Here is a 21,047-nt window from a genome sequence, read left to right as displayed (position 1 = left end):
TTTTTCTTTTTTTTGGTTTTTGGGCCACACCCAGTAACGCTCAGGGGTTACTCCTGGCTATGTGCTCAGAAGTTGCTCCTGGCTTGGGGGACCATATGGGACACCGGGGGATCGAACCGCGGTTCGTCCAAGGTTAGCGCAGGCAAGGCAGGCACCTTACCTTTAGCGCCACCGCCCGGCCCCCCAGTTTTTCTTTTAAGAATGGTTTTGAGTCTGCAAAGCTTCTGAGCTGTTGCTTCTCTGTGAAACCGTGCATTGTTCTTTTAAACCTGAAAGTGAGTTTTGCTGGGTGCAGTATTCTAGGTGAAACATTTATTTTATTGAGTTTTGTCACTATGTCCCACCACTACCTTCTGGCCTTGAGTGTTTCCAGTGACAGTTCTGCTGTAAATCTCAAGGATGTTCCCTTGAATTTAATTTCTCTTTCAATCTTGCTGCTTTCAGAATGCTGTCTCTATCTACGGGCTTCGTCATTGTGACTAGGATGTGTCTTGGGGTGTTTTTTTCTGGGGGGTTTTAGTTGGTACTCTTCGGGCATGTAGGATTTGATCGCATGCATTCTTTATCTCTGGTAGTTTCTCTTTAATGATGTTCTTGATTGTTGATTCTTACTGGAGATTTTCTTCCTGGGTCTCTGGGACTCCAATGATTCTTAAGTTGTTTCTGTTGAGCTTATCATAGACTTCTATTTTCATCTGTTCCAATTCTTTGAGTAATTTTTCCATTGTTTGATCATTTGCTTTAAGGCTTTTTTTTTCCAATTTCTTTTGCTGTATGGAATTGTTATTCATCTCATCTTTCAGTGTACTAATTCTATCCTCAGCTGCTGTTATTCCATGGGAAAGCTCAACCATGTTTTTCTTCAATTCATCTACTGAGTTTTTCAGACCTGTTATTTGACCTGAAATTTCAGTTTGGAGTTTTCTGATTTCTATCTTCATATTTTCTTGATTCTTATTAGTGTTCTCTTCTATATTTTCTTTGAGTTCTTTGAACATCTTCCATATTGCGACTCTAAACTCCTTATAGAGAGACTGACTAGTTGGTTGGTCATGTTCAAGTCATCAGAGTTGCCATAGTCATTCTCTATGTCTGGCGGTGGCCTGTGTTGTTTCCTTATTGTCACACTTGTATTGTGGGTTTTCTACGTGTTCTGGTTGTATTCCTTGGCTAAATGATGTGCACAGGAAGTGAAACAGAATGGCCGTGCTCCTCTGGCTCCACCCTTTCTGAACATGTAAGCAAATAGGGATGCTGTCATCTGAGTTCCAGCAGAGTTCAGTGGCTTCCCCTTTCTGGGCTGTAAACTCACTCCAGGGAAGGCTCCAGGGAAGGCGAGCCATCTGCAGATGAGCCATACACAGGATAAAATCAGGCCGAAAATGGAGCACAGAACAGAAGACAGGCAGATAAGGATGCTGGCATATGAGTTCCAGTAGAGTTCAGTGGCTTCCCCTTTCTGGGCTTGTAAACTCACCTCCAGAGAATGCGAGCTGTCTGCAGATGAGCCACACACAGGATGAAATCAGGCCGAAAATGCAGCACAGCACAGAAGACAGGCAGATAGGGGTGCTGGCATCTAAGTTCCAGCAGAGTTCAGCGGCTTCCCCTTTCTGGGCGTGTAAGCTCACCTCCAGGAAAGGCTCCAGGGAAGGTGAGTCATCTGCAGATGAGCCACACACAGGATGAAGTCAGGCTGGAAAAAAAATGATCACCATAGCTTTATAATATAGTTTTAAGTTAGGTAAAGAGATGCCATCCAGCTTCTTGCTTTTCAATATGTTTTTTGCTATCCTGGGTCTTTGGTGGTTCCAGATGAATTTTATGATCCATTGTTCTAATTTTTTTTAAAGAATGATGTCTGAATTTGGATCGGTATTGCATGAAATCTATATAGTAATTTGGGTAGGATAGTCATTTTGACTATGTTGATTCTACCTACCAATGAGCATGGGATATTCTTTCATTTCCTTTGATCCTCTCAATTTCTTTTTGGAGTGTTTTGAAGTTTATCTGGTATAGTTCCTTCACTTCCCTTGTAAGATTGATTCCTAGGTACTTTATATTTTTAATACTACTTTACATAGAGTTGTATTTTTTATCTCTCTCTCCTCAACTTCGTTATTTGTATAGAGAAATACTACTGTCTTTTGTGTATTAACTTTTTAGCTAGACACTTTGTTGTATTGGTTAATTGTTTCTAGGAGTTTTACTGTGGACTCTTTAGGGTTTTCGATGTATATCATCATATCATCTGCAAAAAGAGATAGTTTGAGTTCCTCTTTCCCAATTTGGATTCCTTTGATTCCCTTCTCTTGTCGGATTGCTATTGCTAGGACTTCTAATATTCTGTTGAATAAGAGAGGAAAGAGTGGACAGCCTGTCTAGTTCCTAACCTTAATGGAAATGCTTCTAGTATTTTGCCATTAAGGATAATGTTGGCTGTGGGCTTTACATAGATAGCTGTAACTATCTTGAGGAATGTTCCCTCTAACCCCAATTTGCTGAGTGTTTTCAACATGAAAGGGTGTTGGATTTTTCAAACGCCTTCTCTGCATTGACTGATATGATCATGTGGTTTTTGTGTTTCTTGTTGTTAATGTGATGTAAGATGTTGATTGATTTGCGTATGTTGAACCAACCTTGCATTCCTGGGATGAATCCCACTTGGTCATGATGTATGATCTTTTTGATGTAGTGCTGGATTCAGTTTGGTAAAATTTTGTTGAGAATCTTTGCATCTATGTTCATTAGTGATATTGGTCTGTAGTTTTCTTTCTTGGTGGTGTCCTTGCCATCTTTGGGGATGAGTGTGATATTAGCCTCATAAAAAGAGTTGAAAAGGATTCCTGTTTCTTCGATGGTTTGGAAGTGCCTGTGTAAGAGTGGTAGTAAGTCTTGGAATGTTTGATAAAATTCGCCTGTAAATCCATCTGGGCCTGGACTTTTGTTCTTAGGGAGTTTTGTAATTATATCTTAAATTTCCTCTGAAGTGATTGGTCTGTTTAGACTTTCTAGGTCTTCCTTATCCAGTCTCGGAAGATGGTAGTTTTCCAGAAAATTGTCAATTTCTACTGGGTTCTCTAGCCTAACTGAGTATAGTTGTTCATAATATGATCTCATGATATGTTGTATTTCTTGGGGTTTTGTTGCAATCTCTCCCCTTCCATTTGTGATTCTACTGATTTGGGTGTTTTCCCTCTTTTTTTGGTGAGTTTTCCCAGTGGTTTGTTTATCTTGTTTATTTTTTTCAAAAAACCAACTCCTGGTCTCATTCATTTTTTGTATTGCTTTCTAAGTTTATATGTTGTTTATCTCTGCTCTCGTTTTTATTATTTCTTGCCTTCTGGCTGTGGTTGGATTTCTTTGCTGTTGTTCAATTCCATCAGGTGATCTTTTGGATCTGTCATTTTCCTGTTTCTTGAAATAGGCCTGTATTGCTATGAGTTTCCCCCTAATTACTGCTTTTGCTGTGTCCCACAGATTTTGACAGGTTGTCTCTTCATTATCATTTGTTTCAAGGAATCTTTTTATTTCTTCCTTCATTTGCGCTTTGATCCAGCTGTTGTTGAGCAGCATGTTGTTTAATCTCCAGTTATTAGTTTTTCTCCATTGCTTCTTCTTGTAGTCAATTTTGACCTCTGTTGCATAGTGATCTGATTAGGGTGTTTCTAATGATCCTTACATTTGTGGTTTTATATTGGTTAGATTTGTATCCTAGGACATGGTCTAGTCTAGAGAAGGTCCATGTGGGCTTGAGAAAAATGTGTATTTTGCTTTCTGGGGATGGAGGGTCCTATATAAGTCTATTAGCCCTAGATCTTCTAATTTTTCATTTAGGGCTCTTATTTCTCTACTATTTTTCTGTTTGGTGGATCTATCCAATGGTGATAGTTGAGTATTGCAATCTCCTAATATTATCACATTGCTCTTCATGTGTTTCTCCAGGCTTGTGAGCAGCTGTCTCACATATTTTGCTGGCTCTACATTAGGGGCATAAATATTGACTAAGGTTAATATTTCTTGGTCTAGTGTTCCCCTGATCAGTACATAATGTCCCTCTTTGTCCCTGATCACTTTATTGAGGTTGAATAGAATTTGGTCTTATAGAAGAATGGCTGTCCCTGCTCTTTTTTGTTTTCTATTAGCCTGAATATTTAATTTCCATTCTTTTATTCTAAGCCTGTGCTTGTCCTGTAGTTGTAGGTGTGTTTCTTGCAGGCAGCAGAAGCCAGGTTTATGTTTTCTAATCCAGTTCTCAAGTATGTGTCTCTTAATGGGAGAGTTTAGGCCGTTACCATGTAGGGAAATTATTGACAGAGAGGAGTGTTGTGCAGTTGTGTTGTGTAGGTTGGTTGTTGTTACAATCGGGGTTTGGATTGTGTAATTTGTCTCTGAGTAGGTTGTTTAGGATCGGTTTTGTTTGCGCAAATAATGCAAGATCGTTTTTGTTTGAGAATGTTTTTAGTCTGCCCTCCTATATGAATGAGAATTTTGCTTGATATTGGACCTGAGGTTAGAAATTTCTTTCATTCAGGCATTTAAATATGTTGTTCCACTGTCTTCTTGCTTGAATTATTTCAAATGGGAGATATGGTTTGATTCTTATGTCCCTTCCTTTGTATTTGAGTTTTTTTTCTCCCTTGTTGCTTTAAGGAGATCATCTTTCTTTTTGTTTTTTGCCATTTGGATTACTATATATCTTGGTGTTGGTTTATTAGGGTCTATTTTGTTAGGGACTCTCTTTATTTCCTGGATTTGCACTGAATTTTCTTTCCAGAGCATGGGAAAGTTTTCTGTTATTATTTCTCTGACTACTTGTTCTTTCCCTTTTCCTATTTCCTCCTCTTCTGGTATACCCACTATTCTTAGGTTATTTGTTTCGTCCTTGTTCATTAGATACTGGACTTTTCCTTCCAGTGCTTTGCCTTTTATTTTCTTGCTGGTTTCTTGGTCGTTTTTTGTTTGCAGTTTTGTTCGAGTTCTTCAATATGCTTCTTCATCTGTGTGATCATGCTCATTTGGCTTGTTATGGTGTCTTTTAACTCCCTTATTTCCCTTTGTATGGAATCTCTCATATTCTTTGACATTTCTTCTTTAATTTGGCTGATTTGTTCCTTCATAGATTTCTTGTATTTGGTGGCTAGTGGTTCCTTCATTTCTTTTATCAATTCTTGCATTTCCTTTCTCATGGCTGCTTTTAGGTCTTCTTCCAATGGATCTTTGCTTTTCGGTGTACTTGGAAACTTGCTAGGGTTTGTCTCCATGTCTCCAGATGTTAGGGTTCTCCTTAATTTACCCATATTTCTTTGCATTATGGTGTGGCTTGTACTGCAGAGCCTTCTGAATTCAGCCTGTTTTGGCCCCCTGTGGCATGGGGATGAGTCCCCTCCCTGCGCGTGGTTCTAGAGGGGTCTGTTGTTTGAGCTCGCTGAGGTTCTGCTCCTCCTGTGCTCTCTGTGTTGCATGATCTGTTGCTTTTCCCTTTTGTTGCCAGCTAGTGCAGTTCCGCTCCTGGCCACAATGGTGAAGGGCGCTGTTGGGCCTAGCCCTCTGTCCTCCCTCCCCTCTCTGGGAGTCAATGGAGCTCCGCCCCCTCTGGGCATCAGCCAAAGAAAGTCCCTCAGCCATACCCTGCCAGCCGCTGTCCTCAGCCCTTGGGGAGTCCCAGGTCCACTCTGGGGCTCAGAGGGGTAGGACGCTCTAGGTCACCTAAAGGTCCAGGTGGCAGGCCCAATCTCATCCAGTCTAATGGTCCTAACCTGTCCCTGAGGCACAGAGTGAGTCAGGTGCAGGATTCTTCTCATCCCTCCTACACTCTGCTTAGGCTTGGGGACTCTGGAGAGGGGCATGCAGGGTGGCAGTGGGTGTGGGTCCCGGGCGCCCACGTGGGAAGTGGGGACTCACCTGGTCCGCTCTCTGTTTTTGGACCTGGGGTCCTGGTGCGGGGTGCTTGGGGTGACAGGCGCGCGTCTAGGGTGCCCACATGGGAAGTGGGGATTCACCCGGTCCACTCTCCGCTGGGGTCTGGGGTCCCTGGGGCGGGGCGCTTGGGGTGGCGGCAGCAGGCGCGGGTCTAGGGCACCCACGTGGGGAGTGGGGACTCACCAGGTCTACTCTTCGCTCAGGCCTGGGGTCCCTGGGATGGGGCGCTCGGGGTGGTGGAGGCAGGCGCGGGTCTAGGGCGCCCATGTGGGGAGTGGGGACTCACTCGGTCCACTCTCCTCTGGGGCCTGGGGTCCTTGGGGCGGGGCACTCGGGGTGGCAGCGGCAGGCGCAGGTCTAGGGTGCCCACATGGGGAGTGGGGACTTACCCGGTCTGCTCTCCAGTCGGGCCTCTCCTTTTTCTTACTGTTAAGAGGTCTTACTGTAGAGTTCTAAGATGGACCGGATTCCTATTTATTCAGTTTATTTTTATGAGTGCCTGGAAGTCTAATCTGAGTCTTAAAGCAAACCACATCCAGGGTTTCTTCCCATTAGGTATTGATTCTGAAAATGGTGACTCAGTAACTTCTGACCCCTAACTCAGCCATGATTTCATATTCCTTATGAAACCTGTGATATTTTTTAGCTTTTTTCCAGTGGAATCTTTATAATGCATTCTGAGAGAGATTTGTTTTGGTTAGGAGCAAAGCAAAAAGGTAGAAAGAATATCTGCTTCCCTTAGTTTGCAACAGAGAAAAAAGAATTTCTTTATCTACTTTCAAAATGAAGTTAATGGTCTTTACTTCTTTTTTTTTTTGGTTTTTGGGCCACACCCGGCGGTGCTCAGGGGTTACTCCTGGCTGTTTGCTCAAAAATAGCTCCTGGCAGGCACAGGGGACCATATGGGACACCAGGATTCGAACCAACCACCTTTGGTCCTGGATCGGCTGCTTGCAAGGCAAACACCGCTGTGCTATCTCTCCGGGCCCGGTCTTTACTTCTTATTCTTTGTTTTGGCCACACATGGCAGGGCTCAAGTCTTACTACTGAGTCTGCACTCAGGAATTGATCCTCAAGGTACTTGGGGGACCATATGTGATGCCATTGATCAAATGTGAGTTGACCGCACGCAAGGCAAACACACTAACCACAGTACTATCTGTTTAGACTAACATATTTGGGGGTGAGGGTAGAGAACATACCTGGTGGTGCTCAGGGTTTATTATGTTCAGGCATCACTTCTGTCAGGTGTAGGGAACCATAGGGATATTGAACCTCTATTGACTACTTAAAAGGCAAGTGCCTTACCAGCTATATTATCTCTCCCGCTTCTACTTTGATACTAACTTGGTGCCAGGGATCATATTGTTATCATGTAGGATATAATTTTATCATTGAAAAAGATTATAAAACAAAATAAAAATTAAAACTATGCTAGTCAAAATTTACTTTCATTGGACATCTCAAACTGCTTCTTTTAAGAAACCTCCACCAGTGTCCATATTTTCCTAACATTTGAGCCATTCAAATAAAATCTCAAAGTATTCCATTTTTTTTTCAATGTTTGTTGTATCTCTGAAAGTCTTTAACAGTTTCTGTGCGAGATCTTTCCCCTATAGAAAAACCCCAGGTCAGAATAATCTCCTTGACAAAACAGTGGAGGTTTTCAAAAATAAATGGGCAGCAAAATGCACCTGGGAAAGAATAAAACACTTTAGGGCCTTCATACTTGAAGATGGCTGGTCATGTGAAATATCCCATCTGCTCTTAATGTACCAGTTGCCCTTTAAAAAATTAGTTTATTTAAAGAGCATATAACACATAGTTGAAAAGTTGACATAGTTGATCCTAAAACAATTATTTCCAGATAAGTGGGATTGAAAATATTCAAAAAGAAAAAAAATATATTTAAAAAAGGAAGAAAACAAGGAGTACAGCAACAAGAAAATTTGTGAAAATAATTGCATCTTGAAATGAGGTCATGAAGTCATTGTCAGAAGGTTTAGTAAGCTCTAGTTTCTAGTTAACCATTCTGTTGCTTCATTTGTTTCTGAATGTGAGGTGGCTTCAGATACACATTGTTGTCTAAATTGGTGTATTCCTATGGAGATGACAGTGCTAAAAATGGAGTTGTAGGAATTCCAAGCACTACTGCTGATAGTGTGGTTTTCTGGGGTGTGTTTTGGCTGCCAGAACTTGCAGAAATGTGAGGAGATGGGGGGCGGTGCCCATATTCACTCCAAAAAACATCCTAATACTGGTAGTACTGGTACTCACAGATACTGGCATACCTGGAGTTTTGTTCATATTGGTATCTTTGCAGAGAGCCAGTGAGGAGGATGAATCAATGTCATTGGCAAAGTGGCAACTGTGGGTTGGTTATAGGTGCAACAGGTGTGGCTTCAGCAGGGTGGGGCTTGGCTCACCCCCTTTTTCCGAGACTGCCAGCTTTGAGCTGTGTGGCTGATATACCCAGGAGTTTTCACCACTTGGTTTATATCTCTCAAGAACATAGTGAGTCTATGGAGCTGGTGGGATGCAGGCATGGTGACTGTATTTGTGTACCAGTTGAATTTAGATGTGCTCATTAACTGTCCTTAATGTCTTTGACAACGCAAATAATTATTCACATATTGAAAAACAGGGCAGAGAACAAGTTGTATTGAGCCAGCTTAAACTCTCACTTAGGCCTAGCTACCCAGGCAATCTTAAAACTTGGACAGTCACCATGTGTTTGCTTGTCCCATTATGTGCTTGTCTCATTCTCTGTCACCTACTCCCCCTGGACAAAGGTCAACAGTGCCAATCTGGGTTGTCTTTAGACAATTTCCCCCAGTTCATTACTTCAAATCAAGCCCTGGCTTTGAGTCTTGATTTGATCATTTCTAACTGCATAGCCCTGGGTTAATTAGTTTGGCCATGTATGAAATAGAGATAAAAAAAATCTGTGTGTGTGTGTGTGTGTGTGTGTGTGTGTGTGTGTGTGTGTAATGATCAGGGGTTACTTCTGATTTGGAGACCATATGGGATGTAGGGATCAAACCCAGGTCAATTGTGTGCAAGCATATACCCATTGTACTATAGCTCAGGCCCTAGAGATAAAAATAATAGTTATGGGATTATGAGGAGGCAATCACTTTGCATACTGCTGGTTCATAGTAACCACTCATCAAATATGTGTGTGGTAGTGACTGCCCACTTTACTTTTTACGGATACAATAAAGGTATATGGGGTAGAGCTTGATCTCTGCAGTGAGTCATTTCTGGGATACAGTGCCTCTTATTCACTTCCTGCATGTGGCATTATGAGAAATTCAATTAAATCTTGGGGCCACTGTTTCTCCATTTCTGAAATGCATCTATTGTATGCATCCTTTGCATATCATATGGTTGCTCTGCAGAAAAGTACTGATGAACTGTCTCTCCCAATCGACTGTCAACAAGTTCACGTTTATGAAATCTAGTCCAAGGGCAAGGCCCTGCACAAAATGTCACTGGAAGTTGACATGGTCTTGGTCTGCAACATAGGCACTGAGAGCGGTGAACCGAGCTTTGCCAGCACCAGACTCGCCGGTAACATCTACAAATTGAAGTGGGTCTCTAATCCTTGCTGGTTTGTAGTTCTCCCAGGGAGGATGTGTAGAATGTTCAATGAGAACCTTAGTCCCAGTCAGGAGCAGCCCCCCACCCCCACCCCAGGCTCACATGAAATGGGGGAAGGGGCCAGTCAAGACCTTCGAAAACCGGGGAACATTCCCAAAGTGTTCAATGACCGGCACCACAACCACTAGGATCAAACCCACCTTTTTTGCTTTGGGGCCCCACCGAGCGGTGCTCGAGGTCCCTCCAAGCTCAGTGGAAGGAATCGTTCCCAGATTCAGCTCCTAGCTCCTGCACGCGTGGAAAGCCGCCGCTGCAGACCCTGGCGTTATCCCCTCGCGCCTTTGCACGCTCTGCTTCCAAACGCGGGGGGAGGGGGTGGTTGGGGGGGTACGTAGCTCGGCTGGGCTGAGCTAGGCAACAAGGGGAGGGTCTAGGGGGGTCCCCCAAGGACCCCTTCCCAGCGCCTCCGACCACCCTCTGCCCGTTAGGGAGTGTTTTCCTCCCTCATCGTGCCCGCCCCGAGGCGTGGCTTGGCGCCGCCGGGCCCCCGAGGAAGGAGTCGAGACAGCGGGAGAACTCTAGCTCTCACACGGTTAAACCCGTTGCCAGCGGGGAGGGTCCCCGCGTCGGGCCACGGAGCCGAAGCCCGCCCGACACCCCGCCCCTCGGCCCGCGCTCCGCCCCGCTCGGCACCGACCCGCCGGCCGCACCTGCCCGCGCGCACACGCCCCCCGCGCGTCAGGCCCGGCCCGGCCCGGCCCCTGCAGCCGCCCTCGGCACGGCACGACCCGGCCTCGGAAGCGCCCGGAGAACCCCGGCTGGGGTGCGAGGGCGCGAGGGCGCGAGGGCGCGCGGTCCGCCGCCTCCGATCGCGGCGCTCCGGGCTGCATTCTGCGAGGACCGACTCGACCGCCGCCGCCTTCTTGGACCTGCTCAGTCCTCAGCATCCTCCCAAGCACCCCGGGCCCACCTTCTCACGCCCCACCCGCGGGCACGAAGCCTCGGGGATCCAGGGGAGTGGCCGTGGGGGCGCGTCGCGGCTCCCAGCTCGGCCAGCCCCTCTTGGCAAGACGTGGTCTGATCCCATTGTAGAAAGCTGCGCCCCGAAGACGAGAGAATGGTGCGGCGTTGGGGGGCTGCGGGCATCTCCGGGCGCTGAAGCCCTGGCGTTTGGATCCGGGGAGCGAGGGAAGGACCCTGGATTCGGGGGAGCGGGGGGTGGGCGGGGTGGAGGGCCCGGAGCGGGAAAGGACGCACCGCTGGGGATCGCGGAGAGAATATGGGGAAGGACCAGGAGCTGCTAGAAGCTGCTCGCACTGGAAATGTGGCTCTGGTGGAGAAACTCCTGTCTGGCAGGAAAGGAGGGATCCTGGGCGGTGGATCCGGACCCCTGCCCCTGTCTAATTTGCTAAGGTAAGCGAGGACGGGCAGCGGCCCCAGGCTGGCCAACCTTAGGCATTGTGACGGATGCGTCCTCCTGCTTCTGGGTTTTGCACCTGGTGACTGCCTGCGTTTCTGCTTAAATTAGGCAGGAAAACAGACGGTGTGTTTGTACAGGAAGCCTGATTTCCCCACTACCCCCCCCCCCCGCCTCAGACGGATGCCTTCGATTCTTTGAGTAATTTTAAAATAGCCTTCGAGCACTGCGTCAGTAGCTACTTTTCTCTGAGCTGTGTGTGGTGCAGAACTTGTACCTGTACTAGTGTTAGAAACAAAAAATAAAGACCAACTAACAACCGGCGTCTCTCCCCTCTCTCCACCAATATATATTAGGTAGCTGCAGCCTCGAACCCCGCTTCTTGTTTTCTGGGGTGTCTGTTTAAGGAAAATTGGTACGGGAGTTCGTGCATGCGTGCACTTACTATGCAGAAGCCCTGGTTGTGCTGTTGGCTCTTGCACAAGGCAAGTGAACCTCCTGGTGAGGTCTGTGTAAAACTTAACGAGGCAGGTTAGGTAGCACAACCCTAAGCAGTACTTTGGTCCACTGGATATAGCGGTATGAAACTTGGTCATTCTATCTCAGGATAAAGGATGGCCAGGCTACACTGGGATGGTGTGTATGGCACTGATAGAGGCCTTTTTAATGAGAAGCTTGTTGCGAGTGAGATTAATTTGAAAATTTTCTCCTGGCATTTAAAAAAAGTCACAAAAAGTACTAGCTGACAAGACTTAAGATATTGATTTGCATTTTTGAAGAACAAATAATTTAAAAGTTGATGGACACACGAATCCAACTAGGAGGACACCTAAGGAAGATTCGCCAGATAAAATAGAAGGGTAGCACTTTAGTTTCTAAAATCATGGCTATTCAATTTATCCTGGATATTTTTGGAGGCATCAGTCATTGTTCAAAATCTCACCCTCAAACATCTCTTAGACAATCCAGCTATACTTATTTAAAAAATGTAAACGCTTCAGTGATTTTATTGGTTTTAAGAAAACTGCGGTATTCTTTACAAGGTCTCAATACAAACTTTTGGACTATGACATTATGTTCTTTATACAAGTTGTAGTACGTTGAAGAGGTCAAAAAAATGAAATTAATTACAGGACTGTCTAATAGGGAGAATGAAGACAGTTGTATTGCCGTGAAATTAGTTTTATTAAACAGTAGTTGCTGTATTTTAAAAGCCATGTGATCAGATGTTCTTGTTGGGCGTGACATTTTCTTGGAGTGACAGTTCCTTCACAACAGTGAGTCTTTGAAGGACAGTTTTTTTTTTTTCAGTAGATATCACAGGTGCTGACTCCTGAGTATTCTTCATTGCTAGAAGATTTTCTTTTAAAATCCTGTGTTTCAGATTATAGTTCTCGCCATTGACCTTAGTCATGAGTAAAATTATATGCAAGCAATTTATCTGGTCATAGTCTTAAGTTGCAAGTGAAATAATAAATGTTTTCCAGTAGATCATGTCAATTAAAAATGATTATGGCTGGAAATTTAATGACTATGCTAAAAGAGGCTTCTAAAAATAATCAGTTCCTTTGGAGGAGTGCTAAAGAATTGCTTGTGAGCAGTGAGAATTTTGCTTAATTTCCTTGGGACAAAAGGTATTTTAAAAAGGACTATCTTAGGTAATGGGAAGATAGTATAGTGGGTAACCTTCCTTATGACTGACTCAAGTTCAATCCCCAGCATCTTATATAGTCCTGCGAGTCTGCAAGGAGTGTGATCCCTGAATGCAGAGCCAGGAGTTACCCCCGAGAACTACTAGTTGTGACCCCAGAAGAAAATAAATAGAAGGCAAAAAGACTATTTTTATGACATAACTTAAAGACAAATCTCTTCTTAGAGTTTTTTATCTGGGGATGGATACGTAAGTCACTTGCCTTGCATGCAACAGGCTCAAGTTTGATTCTAGGTACCTGATATGGTTCCCTTGAACCCACCAAAAGTGATCATTAAGTGCGAGAGTCAGGAGTAAGCTCAGAGCACTGCTAGGTGTGAGGATCTCATCTCCTCTCCCCTGGTTGTTGCTGATGCTGTCAGGTAGTTCATGCACAAATGCTACGGTGCTCACATGTTGTATTTTGTTTGTTCCGAGTCTATTTCTGGTGGCGGTGGGGTGCTACTTGAAGTTCTATACTCAAGGCATGGTCCTGGCAATCCCTGGGGAGGCTTGCAATACTGGGGACTGAAGCTTGACCTCCTGTGCGCAAAGCACAGAATGCACCAAGCCTGTTGAACTCTCCCTCTGATCTGGCAACTGCACATTGTTGACCACCATGATCACTGCAGCTTGCACTCCCCAAGGTGCTCATACAGTGCACTCTGAGTTGAAGCAGGCAGGCTCTAGGTGAGGTGCTCTCTGGTAGTCACTGAGGTGTGAGGCTCACACAGTCGCACTCCCTGGCATGGTGCTCATACATTCTTTATGTCGCAGTGCTCCTGGGGCTGCTGTGTGGCTAGAACTTGCATGTGGCTCCAGTGAGCACAGACAGCAGAGCCACCAGGCTGAGAGACTGAGCTCTCAATATTATCCTGGCATATATGGGACTGTAGGGATTTGAACTATTGATAATACACTTGGAAGGAAGGGGGCAGTTTTGCTGTTCCTCCCTGATTTTGCAAGGTATTTTAAATTTAACTTTATTTTTTCCTTGGCACTGTTGGGAATAGAACTAGGTTTCATGCATGCAAGGTATGTCTTTACTACTGAGCCATATGCCAGCCCAAGATCTTCTCAGTGATGCCATTTTGGAAATAAAATAGATGTCAAGTTTTAGGAATAATATAACAACTCTTTAGAGTCAGTAAACATTTGCTAAAATATTAGGATTGTGATTCACAATGTACTTCTTGAATGAAAGGTTTTCTCCTTTAAGAATTAAAGTAGCAAAAGTAACTGTACAACCAAAATGTACTCAGACACCAATAAAACTGAAAACATTCAAGTAGTTTAAGCCAAGTTATAGAAATAAAAATGAAAATGAATACTTTCATACCTGTGTTTTTCTCTCATACTAAATAAGCAACTGAAGCAGTGTCTATGTTCTTGAGGTGATCCTTGCATAAAATGAAACTTAAGGTGAGACTCTTTATGTATGAGTCACATTTTCTTTCACACATAATTGCCATCAGGAATTTGTTTACAGAAAAATAAAAAAATGTGCTTCTTCCTTTAAGAATAAGAACACTAAAGCATCTAAAAAGATTTCAAGAGGCTGGAGAGATGTTACAGCGGGTATGTCTTTTCCATTGAATCTGGCCAACGTGGGCTTTCCGGCATCCCATTTGGTCTCTAAAACCTGCCAGGAGTAATTTCTGAGCACAGGGCCAGTCAGACCTGAGTGCCATCAAGTGTAGGCCCAAAACAAAAACAAAAATAAAAGAGTTCGGAACAGTAAATTAAATAAAAACAAATTATTTCAGAATGACTTGTGGGGTGGGTTCTCAGTAATTTGCCCTATTTTATTACTTGATAATAGTGTCATGTCCTGTGCTGCTAAATGCTTCACTTATCATCTCATTCACTTTTTTGTATCAACATTAAGTGACTGATTTTTATTTTACAGATGGACTAAAGAGAAGAAGATTAAGAACTTGCCTTAAGTAACATAATTAGTAATGGCAAAGGTCTGAACTCTGCAATTTAAATTAGCTTTGCTATAGCTTGAATCTCATTCATTGAATCTATCTCATTCAAAAGCTAGAGGCACACAACCATTTCATTCATTTTTGGATTTTTGGTGTATACCCGGTGGTACTCAGTGGTACTCTTGGGTACTCTGTGGTCTGCTAGGGATCCAATTCAGGTTGGGAGCATGCAAGACAAACACCCCACCCACTGTTCTATGTATCCTCCAAACCCTCTATAGCCATTTTACATGATCTGATCTGAACAATTTTTTGCTATATTTAAAATGTTATTTGCAGATTTTTAAAGTTATAAAAAAAAGAATCACCATGAATTAGAAAGTTACATAAGTAATTATGATTTTGTTACAACCATACATTGTTCATACATTGTTTCAACACTCATTTCTTCACCAGTGTCCACTTTTCTCCACCAGTGTCCTTACTTGCTCCTTGTCTGACACAGAGGCAGGCACTTCTCCCATCCCCCAATGTCCTAGTAATTCCTTCCTTAACTTATCTCTCACCCCTACCCCAATGGCTATCTTTATTTTTCATTAAAAATATTTCATGTAGGGCCCGGAGAGATAGCACAGCGGCGTTTGCCTTGCAAGCAGCTGATCCAGGACCAAAGGTGGTTGGTTCGAATCCCGGTGTCCCATATGGTCCCCCGTGCCTGCCAGGAGCTATTTCTGAGCAGACAGCCGGAAGTAACCCCTGAGCACCGCCGGGTGTGACCCAAAAAATAAAAAAAATTTCATGTAGGGGCCAGAGTGATAGCACAATGGTAGGGTGTTTGCCTTGAGCACGGCCCACTAGGGACAGACCTGGGTTTGATTTCCAGCATCCATATGGTCCTCCGAGCCTGCCAGGAGCAATTTATGAGCATAAAGCAAGGAGTAACCCCTGAATGCTGCCTGGTGCGGCCCCCAAACAAACAAACAAACAAAAATCTCATAAAGATTGGGGATGATCTTAAGTTGCCGAGAACATTCCATGAATGCATCTGTGAGGTCCTGGCTTCCAGCCCCAGCACCACAAGATCTCCCAAATTCTGTCTCCTGGGACCTAGGTGGCTCCTAAGCAGCACAGTTTTGTTTCAGGATAATAAAAACAGCAGCAGCAGCAGCAACAACAACAACAACAGCCCTATATCCCCCCTGCCCCCCAAAAATGCCAAAGCCAATTTCCTGGCTTCCCTTGGGGTATCACAGGAGAAAGATTGTTTTGAAGGTGCTTTGGGTTGCACTTAACCTATCAGGGAGCAATAGCCATCTAATGACAGAATCAGGTATGTTGGGAGACACTGCCATTTTCAAAAATAGGGATGACCTTGAATAAGTACCGCCAGTCAAGTTTGTCCTTTTCTGTGGGATTTGTAATAAAGCCAATGGTATAGGATTGTTGTCAAGATGTAATGAGGTGTAAGAGAGTGAATGTGCATTTAGCACTTTGGTGTTAGTCATTAGTGTTTCATGTGGCTCTAATGTCCTGACTTGTTTTCTTTTAAACTTTATACATATGTGTATATATATACATGTGTGAGTGTGCTTGGTCATACTAGTGGTGCTCAGGGCTTCTTCCTCTTGGCTCTCCCCTGAGAGGTCACTCCAAGTAGGCTTGAGAAGCCTATGATTTGGCAGGGATCAAACCTGGATTGACCCAATCTCTACTCATTGCATTATTTTTTCAGTCCCTAAGCTTAAAAAACTATTTTTGTTGAAGTTTAGTTATAATCATTAATATACTGTTAATAGTTATGAAAGTGTTTGTGTTTATAGTTTTGGTGTACAGTTATTGCATCTTTGGCTACAGCCAATTGGATTGCCTATTTCCTTGTTTCTTCCTCATTTTTGGTTGAAAAGCTACTTTAGCATTGTCTAGCCTCTGTAATAATGTTGGCTCATTTTGAGCGGTTAGTTAATTAAAACTCTAGGTATTATTACTATGTTTTCAATTACCTGTGAAGTCATGATTCCTCTCTGTGGTACATATAAAAGTGTTGATTAAACTAAAATTGTTCCTGTTACACTTAACTTACTTGTTTTAGCTTATATTTATCATCTATCTACATCTTGTTGACTTTTGAGTCTGCCTTTAGCATATTAACTTCTCTCCTTTGTATCATGTGCAGATTTAATATTCATGTTTTCCATAACTGGAATTCAATACACCATGATATATTCTTAAAGAATCTCTCTCTGGCTTAGTATAAATTTAAAAGTAGCAGTCATTATGCACAGCACTTCTACCAACATTATAGTCATTTAATAGAACTATCAGTCAATCATTCATCTCCAATACACTCATGAGGATATTATGCTGTATTTTTATCCACTGCCTTGTGAAATTCACGGTATGCTATATTTATAGCATTTCTTCAATCTACTTCTTAGTTGTATGTCTATAAATTCTGCCCAAATCAGATCACTTTATTATGGCTTATATTTGACAGTAAACTATTTTGACTTTGGAAGCAGATTTCAGCGGCCCCCTTGTATCTAATTCTGGGGTTGGATACTTGAACTCTGATAGAGCAGTTTAGTGTCTATCATGCTTTCTGTCTATTTGGAGTTTCAGTTATTTCCTTAGAGTATTCTTGCTGGGTTGAAAATGATTCTTAATAAGGAAGATAGAAGTAAAATAAAAGGTGGGAAGAAATCAGTTTCCTGGCATTGTTAGATGTCATAGGAAGTTTTCTTGTGCTATAAAAGCATTGGCAATTTAAATTTTCTTTTGTTCAGAGTTTAAGGTTATATTAGTTGCTCCATAGTGAAATTTTGTACCTCTCTTATTTTTATTTTTAGTTTAGCTGAAAGGGACATTAGAATTTTTTGAGGACAAGTATTTTACATCTCTTGTGTTCCATTTTAGTTACATGATCTGAGCTCACTAGAGCTCATCTGAGTACTCCTTTTTAATATTAAATTTACTTTTATTTTATATTGCTTTTAACTGTAAAACATTAACAGTATTTTTCTGTGATATAACCATCTTTCAGTCCAAAGAAATTCCCATTAAAGTATACATTAAATTATTATTTTTAGGAAATTTAGATGATTAGATATTCATATTTTAATGAAATATTTGTGAATGCCTCAAACTGACTTCATTTTATTATTATTTAATTTGGGGGGGCACATCTGGTAAAGAACAGAGGTTGCCCCCTGACTGCATTCAGGAACCACTCCTGGTAGTGCTCGTGGGGCTACAGAGGATGCTGGGAATTTAACCTACATCAACTACATGCAAGGAAAGCACCCTACTCTCTGTACTATTAACCTGCTGTACTGTTCCTCCAACCCCTGTTTTTATGTATTTATTTATTATTTTGAAGGGAACACATTTAGGGATCTTCAGGACTTATTCCTTACTCTGTGCTCAGGGATCACCTTGGGTGGGGTTGGGGTACCATATGGAATGCTGGGGAGTGAGTCTGGGTCTGCTGTGTGTAAAGCAAGAATCCTATGTGCAGAAGGAACAGTATATTCAATTAGGGTATGAAACTATAGAATATAATTCAAGATACTATAAATATTTAAGTATAAAATAATAGATAAATCCATAAATAGTTAAGTATAGAGTATAGGTAAGATGTTATATCTGGAGACTGAAGAACTTGTATGTGGGTTTCAGGAGCCTGTTACACTGGTAGGCCAGAGAGCAAAGGGTATAGGAATATGATACACGCTTGGTCCACTGGTGGAGGAAGGTTGACACTGGTGGTGGGAAGGGCCCTGATTAATTTTATATCTGAAATCCAACTATGAAAGACTCTGCTGATTTCAGTTGTTTCAATAAAATAAAATTAAAAAACAAAACAAACCAACAAAAACAAAACAAAACAGGGAACTAAGATATTCTGACTAGAAGTTAAAATAAAACTGTTATATGAATCACCCAGTCTAAATTCTAGACTATTGTTTCACTATTCATATTTTATTTTTGCATCTAAAATAGTATAAATTCCCTAAATAACATTTAGAACCAAATTTTTAAATGAACATAATAATATCATGAGTAATACTTATATGTGTGCTACTTAAAGAATTTACAAAATAGGGAAAATGAATAAACTTAGAAAATAAAACATTAGGAGCTGGAGAAATAGCATGGAGGTAGGGTGTTTACCTTGCATGCAAAAGTACAGTGGTTCAAATCTGGCATCCCTTATGGTTCCCTGAGCCTGCCAGGAGCAATTTCTTTTTTTTTTTTTTAATTTTTTAGTTATTTTCATTTTTTTAAACCTTTTTTCTTTATTTAAACATCTTTTTTTTTTTTGTTTGTTTGTTTTTGGGCCACACCAGGCGGTGCTCAGGGGTTACTCCTGGCTGTCTGCTCAGAAATAGTTCCTAGCAGGCATGGGAGACCATATGGGACACCGGGATTCGAACCAACTACCTTTGGTCCTGGATCAGCTGCTTGCAAGGCAAATGCCGCTGTGCTATCTCTCCGGGCCCTATTGAAACATCTTAATTACATATATGATTGTTATTAGGTTTCAGTCATGTAAAGAACACCCCCCTTCACCAGTGCAACATTCTTGCCACCAATGTCCCAAATCTCCCTCCATATCACCCCACCCCCATCTGTACTCTAGACAGGCTTTCCAGTTTCCTCATTCATTCACATGATTATGGTAGTTCTTAGTGTAGTTATTTCTATAACTGCACTCACCACTCTTTGTGGTGAGCTTCATGAAGTGAGCTGGAAGTTCCAGACCTCCTCTCATTGTCTCTGAGGATTGTTGCAAAAATGACTTTTATTTTTCTTAAAACCCATAGATGAGTGAGACTATTCTGCGTCTCTCTCTCTCTCCCTCTGACTTATTTCACTCAGCATGATAGATTCCATGTACATCCATGTATAGGAAAATTTCATGACTTCATCTCTCCTGACGGCTGCATAATATTCCCTTGTATATATGTACCACAGTTTCTTTAGCCATTCATCTGTTGAAGGGCTTTGGTTTTTTCCAGAGCCTGGCTATTGTGAATAGTGCTGCAATAAATATAGGTGTGAGGAAGGGGTTTTTGTATTGTGTTCTTGTGTTCTTAGGGTATATCCCTAGGAGTGGAATAGCTGGGTCGAATGGGAGCACCAGGAGTGATTTCTGAGTGTAGAGCCCGGAGTAACCCCTGAGTGTTGCCGGGTGTGACCCAAAAACCAAAAAAGAAAAGAAAACATTAAAAAAAGATCCTAGTAATGAAATGACATTGGTTAAGTGGGATAATCACAAATAGAACAGTTCGATCATGTGCAACTGTTTTATCCATAAAAATAGTCGAGTTTCAAGTGGGTTATTTATTTTAGTTACTAATGATGTTTGAAGCAGTGATTGCACCATTATTTGTGTCTGCCAGTGTGCAGAGTGCCAGCTGCATGGCGTGGTGAGGGGAGAGGGAGCAAATGTTGATATTGACCTCATTCTCTCTTAAGTAGGCTTTGCAGCTCACTCTTCAAAACTGGGGAGTTGATTGTGTAGGAGGGAATTAGGACAGCCAGCCCAAGCCTCCTCTCCCTGTCCATGCCCACCAGGGCCTCAATCCTGGCATGAGATAGTGGACACGGATGGCTCATGGCAGGTGGGACTGGCCTTGCCGGGAAGCATACTGCCCACTGCCATTCAAGGTGGAACCTCAGATGACAGAATTTGACTAGGTTCAATGTATATGGAAAAAATATACTGAATTATGATTCTTAAGTAGTTTTAAAAAGCTCTGTTAAGGTGCTTTTTTATTCTAAACATTCTTCCTGAGAAACCAGAAGTAAACTATAATTTAAAAAAAAACAGATAGGAAATTCCAGTCTTGGCTCACAGGGCCTACAGGCATTTAACATGTCATGTGTTCTCACATGGCTTTGGTTTCCATTTTTTGAACATATTATACCATAGTGTTCATCCAAATAGGATGAATTTATTTACATTAACCATGCTGCATTTTGATACATATTGATGTGCTCAGGCCATAAGGAGGGGAAAATAGTTTAAATTTGAAAAGTGAAACAAAATAACCACCCAGGAATTTCCAAAGAACAGATTTCCACTACTTTATGAGGCCTGTCCAGCATATTACAGGCTGAACACAGGTCCTAGAATATCCACTGTGTATCCCTTTGAGACACAGAGGAGATGTTTTTTGAGACTGCCAGCCAGTGAAGCCTACATTTTTATTCACCTGGGTCAGGCATGAAATCATGTGATTGTGGAGAGTGGATCAAAAACTGGGATCAAAGGATCCATTTACCTCAGCTGCTTCTACGTAAGTGTCCAAAGTGTGCTGGTTTCTGAACTTGTTTCTCATGCAAGCTTTCTGATTTAACAGCATGTCTTTAGATCTGTTTGTAAAAGGGACCTTTGATTCAGCTGAGCTTTAGAGTTCTTTGGGCCTGGATTTGTTTTGTGAGCAGCTTTATTCACCGTAGTTAATTATTTCTTGTT

At 42.4% G+C, this 21,047-nt stretch overlaps 1 protein-coding gene across 1 annotated transcript in view; it reads left to right on the top strand.

The window, feature by feature from the left end:
- The first annotated feature begins 10,770 nt into the window (after positions 1 to 10,770).
- Positions 10,771 to 21,047, top strand: part of ANKS1B (ankyrin repeat and sterile alpha motif domain containing 1B) — a 1,587,094-nt gene continuing 1,576,817 nt past the window's right edge. Inside the window, 1 exon segment of the mRNA XM_049782864.1 lies at positions 10,771 to 10,941. Coding sequence (XP_049638821.1) covers positions 10,808 to 10,941 — 134 coding nt within the window. The 5' untranslated portion in view covers positions 10,771 to 10,807.

Source organism: Suncus etruscus, chromosome 11, assembly GCF_024139225.1.
Source record: "Suncus etruscus isolate mSunEtr1 chromosome 11, mSunEtr1.pri.cur, whole genome shotgun sequence".
Classification (NCBI taxonomy): domain Eukaryota; kingdom Metazoa; phylum Chordata; class Mammalia; order Eulipotyphla; family Soricidae; genus Suncus; species Suncus etruscus.
This window is presented reverse-complemented; position numbering and strand designations above follow the sequence as displayed.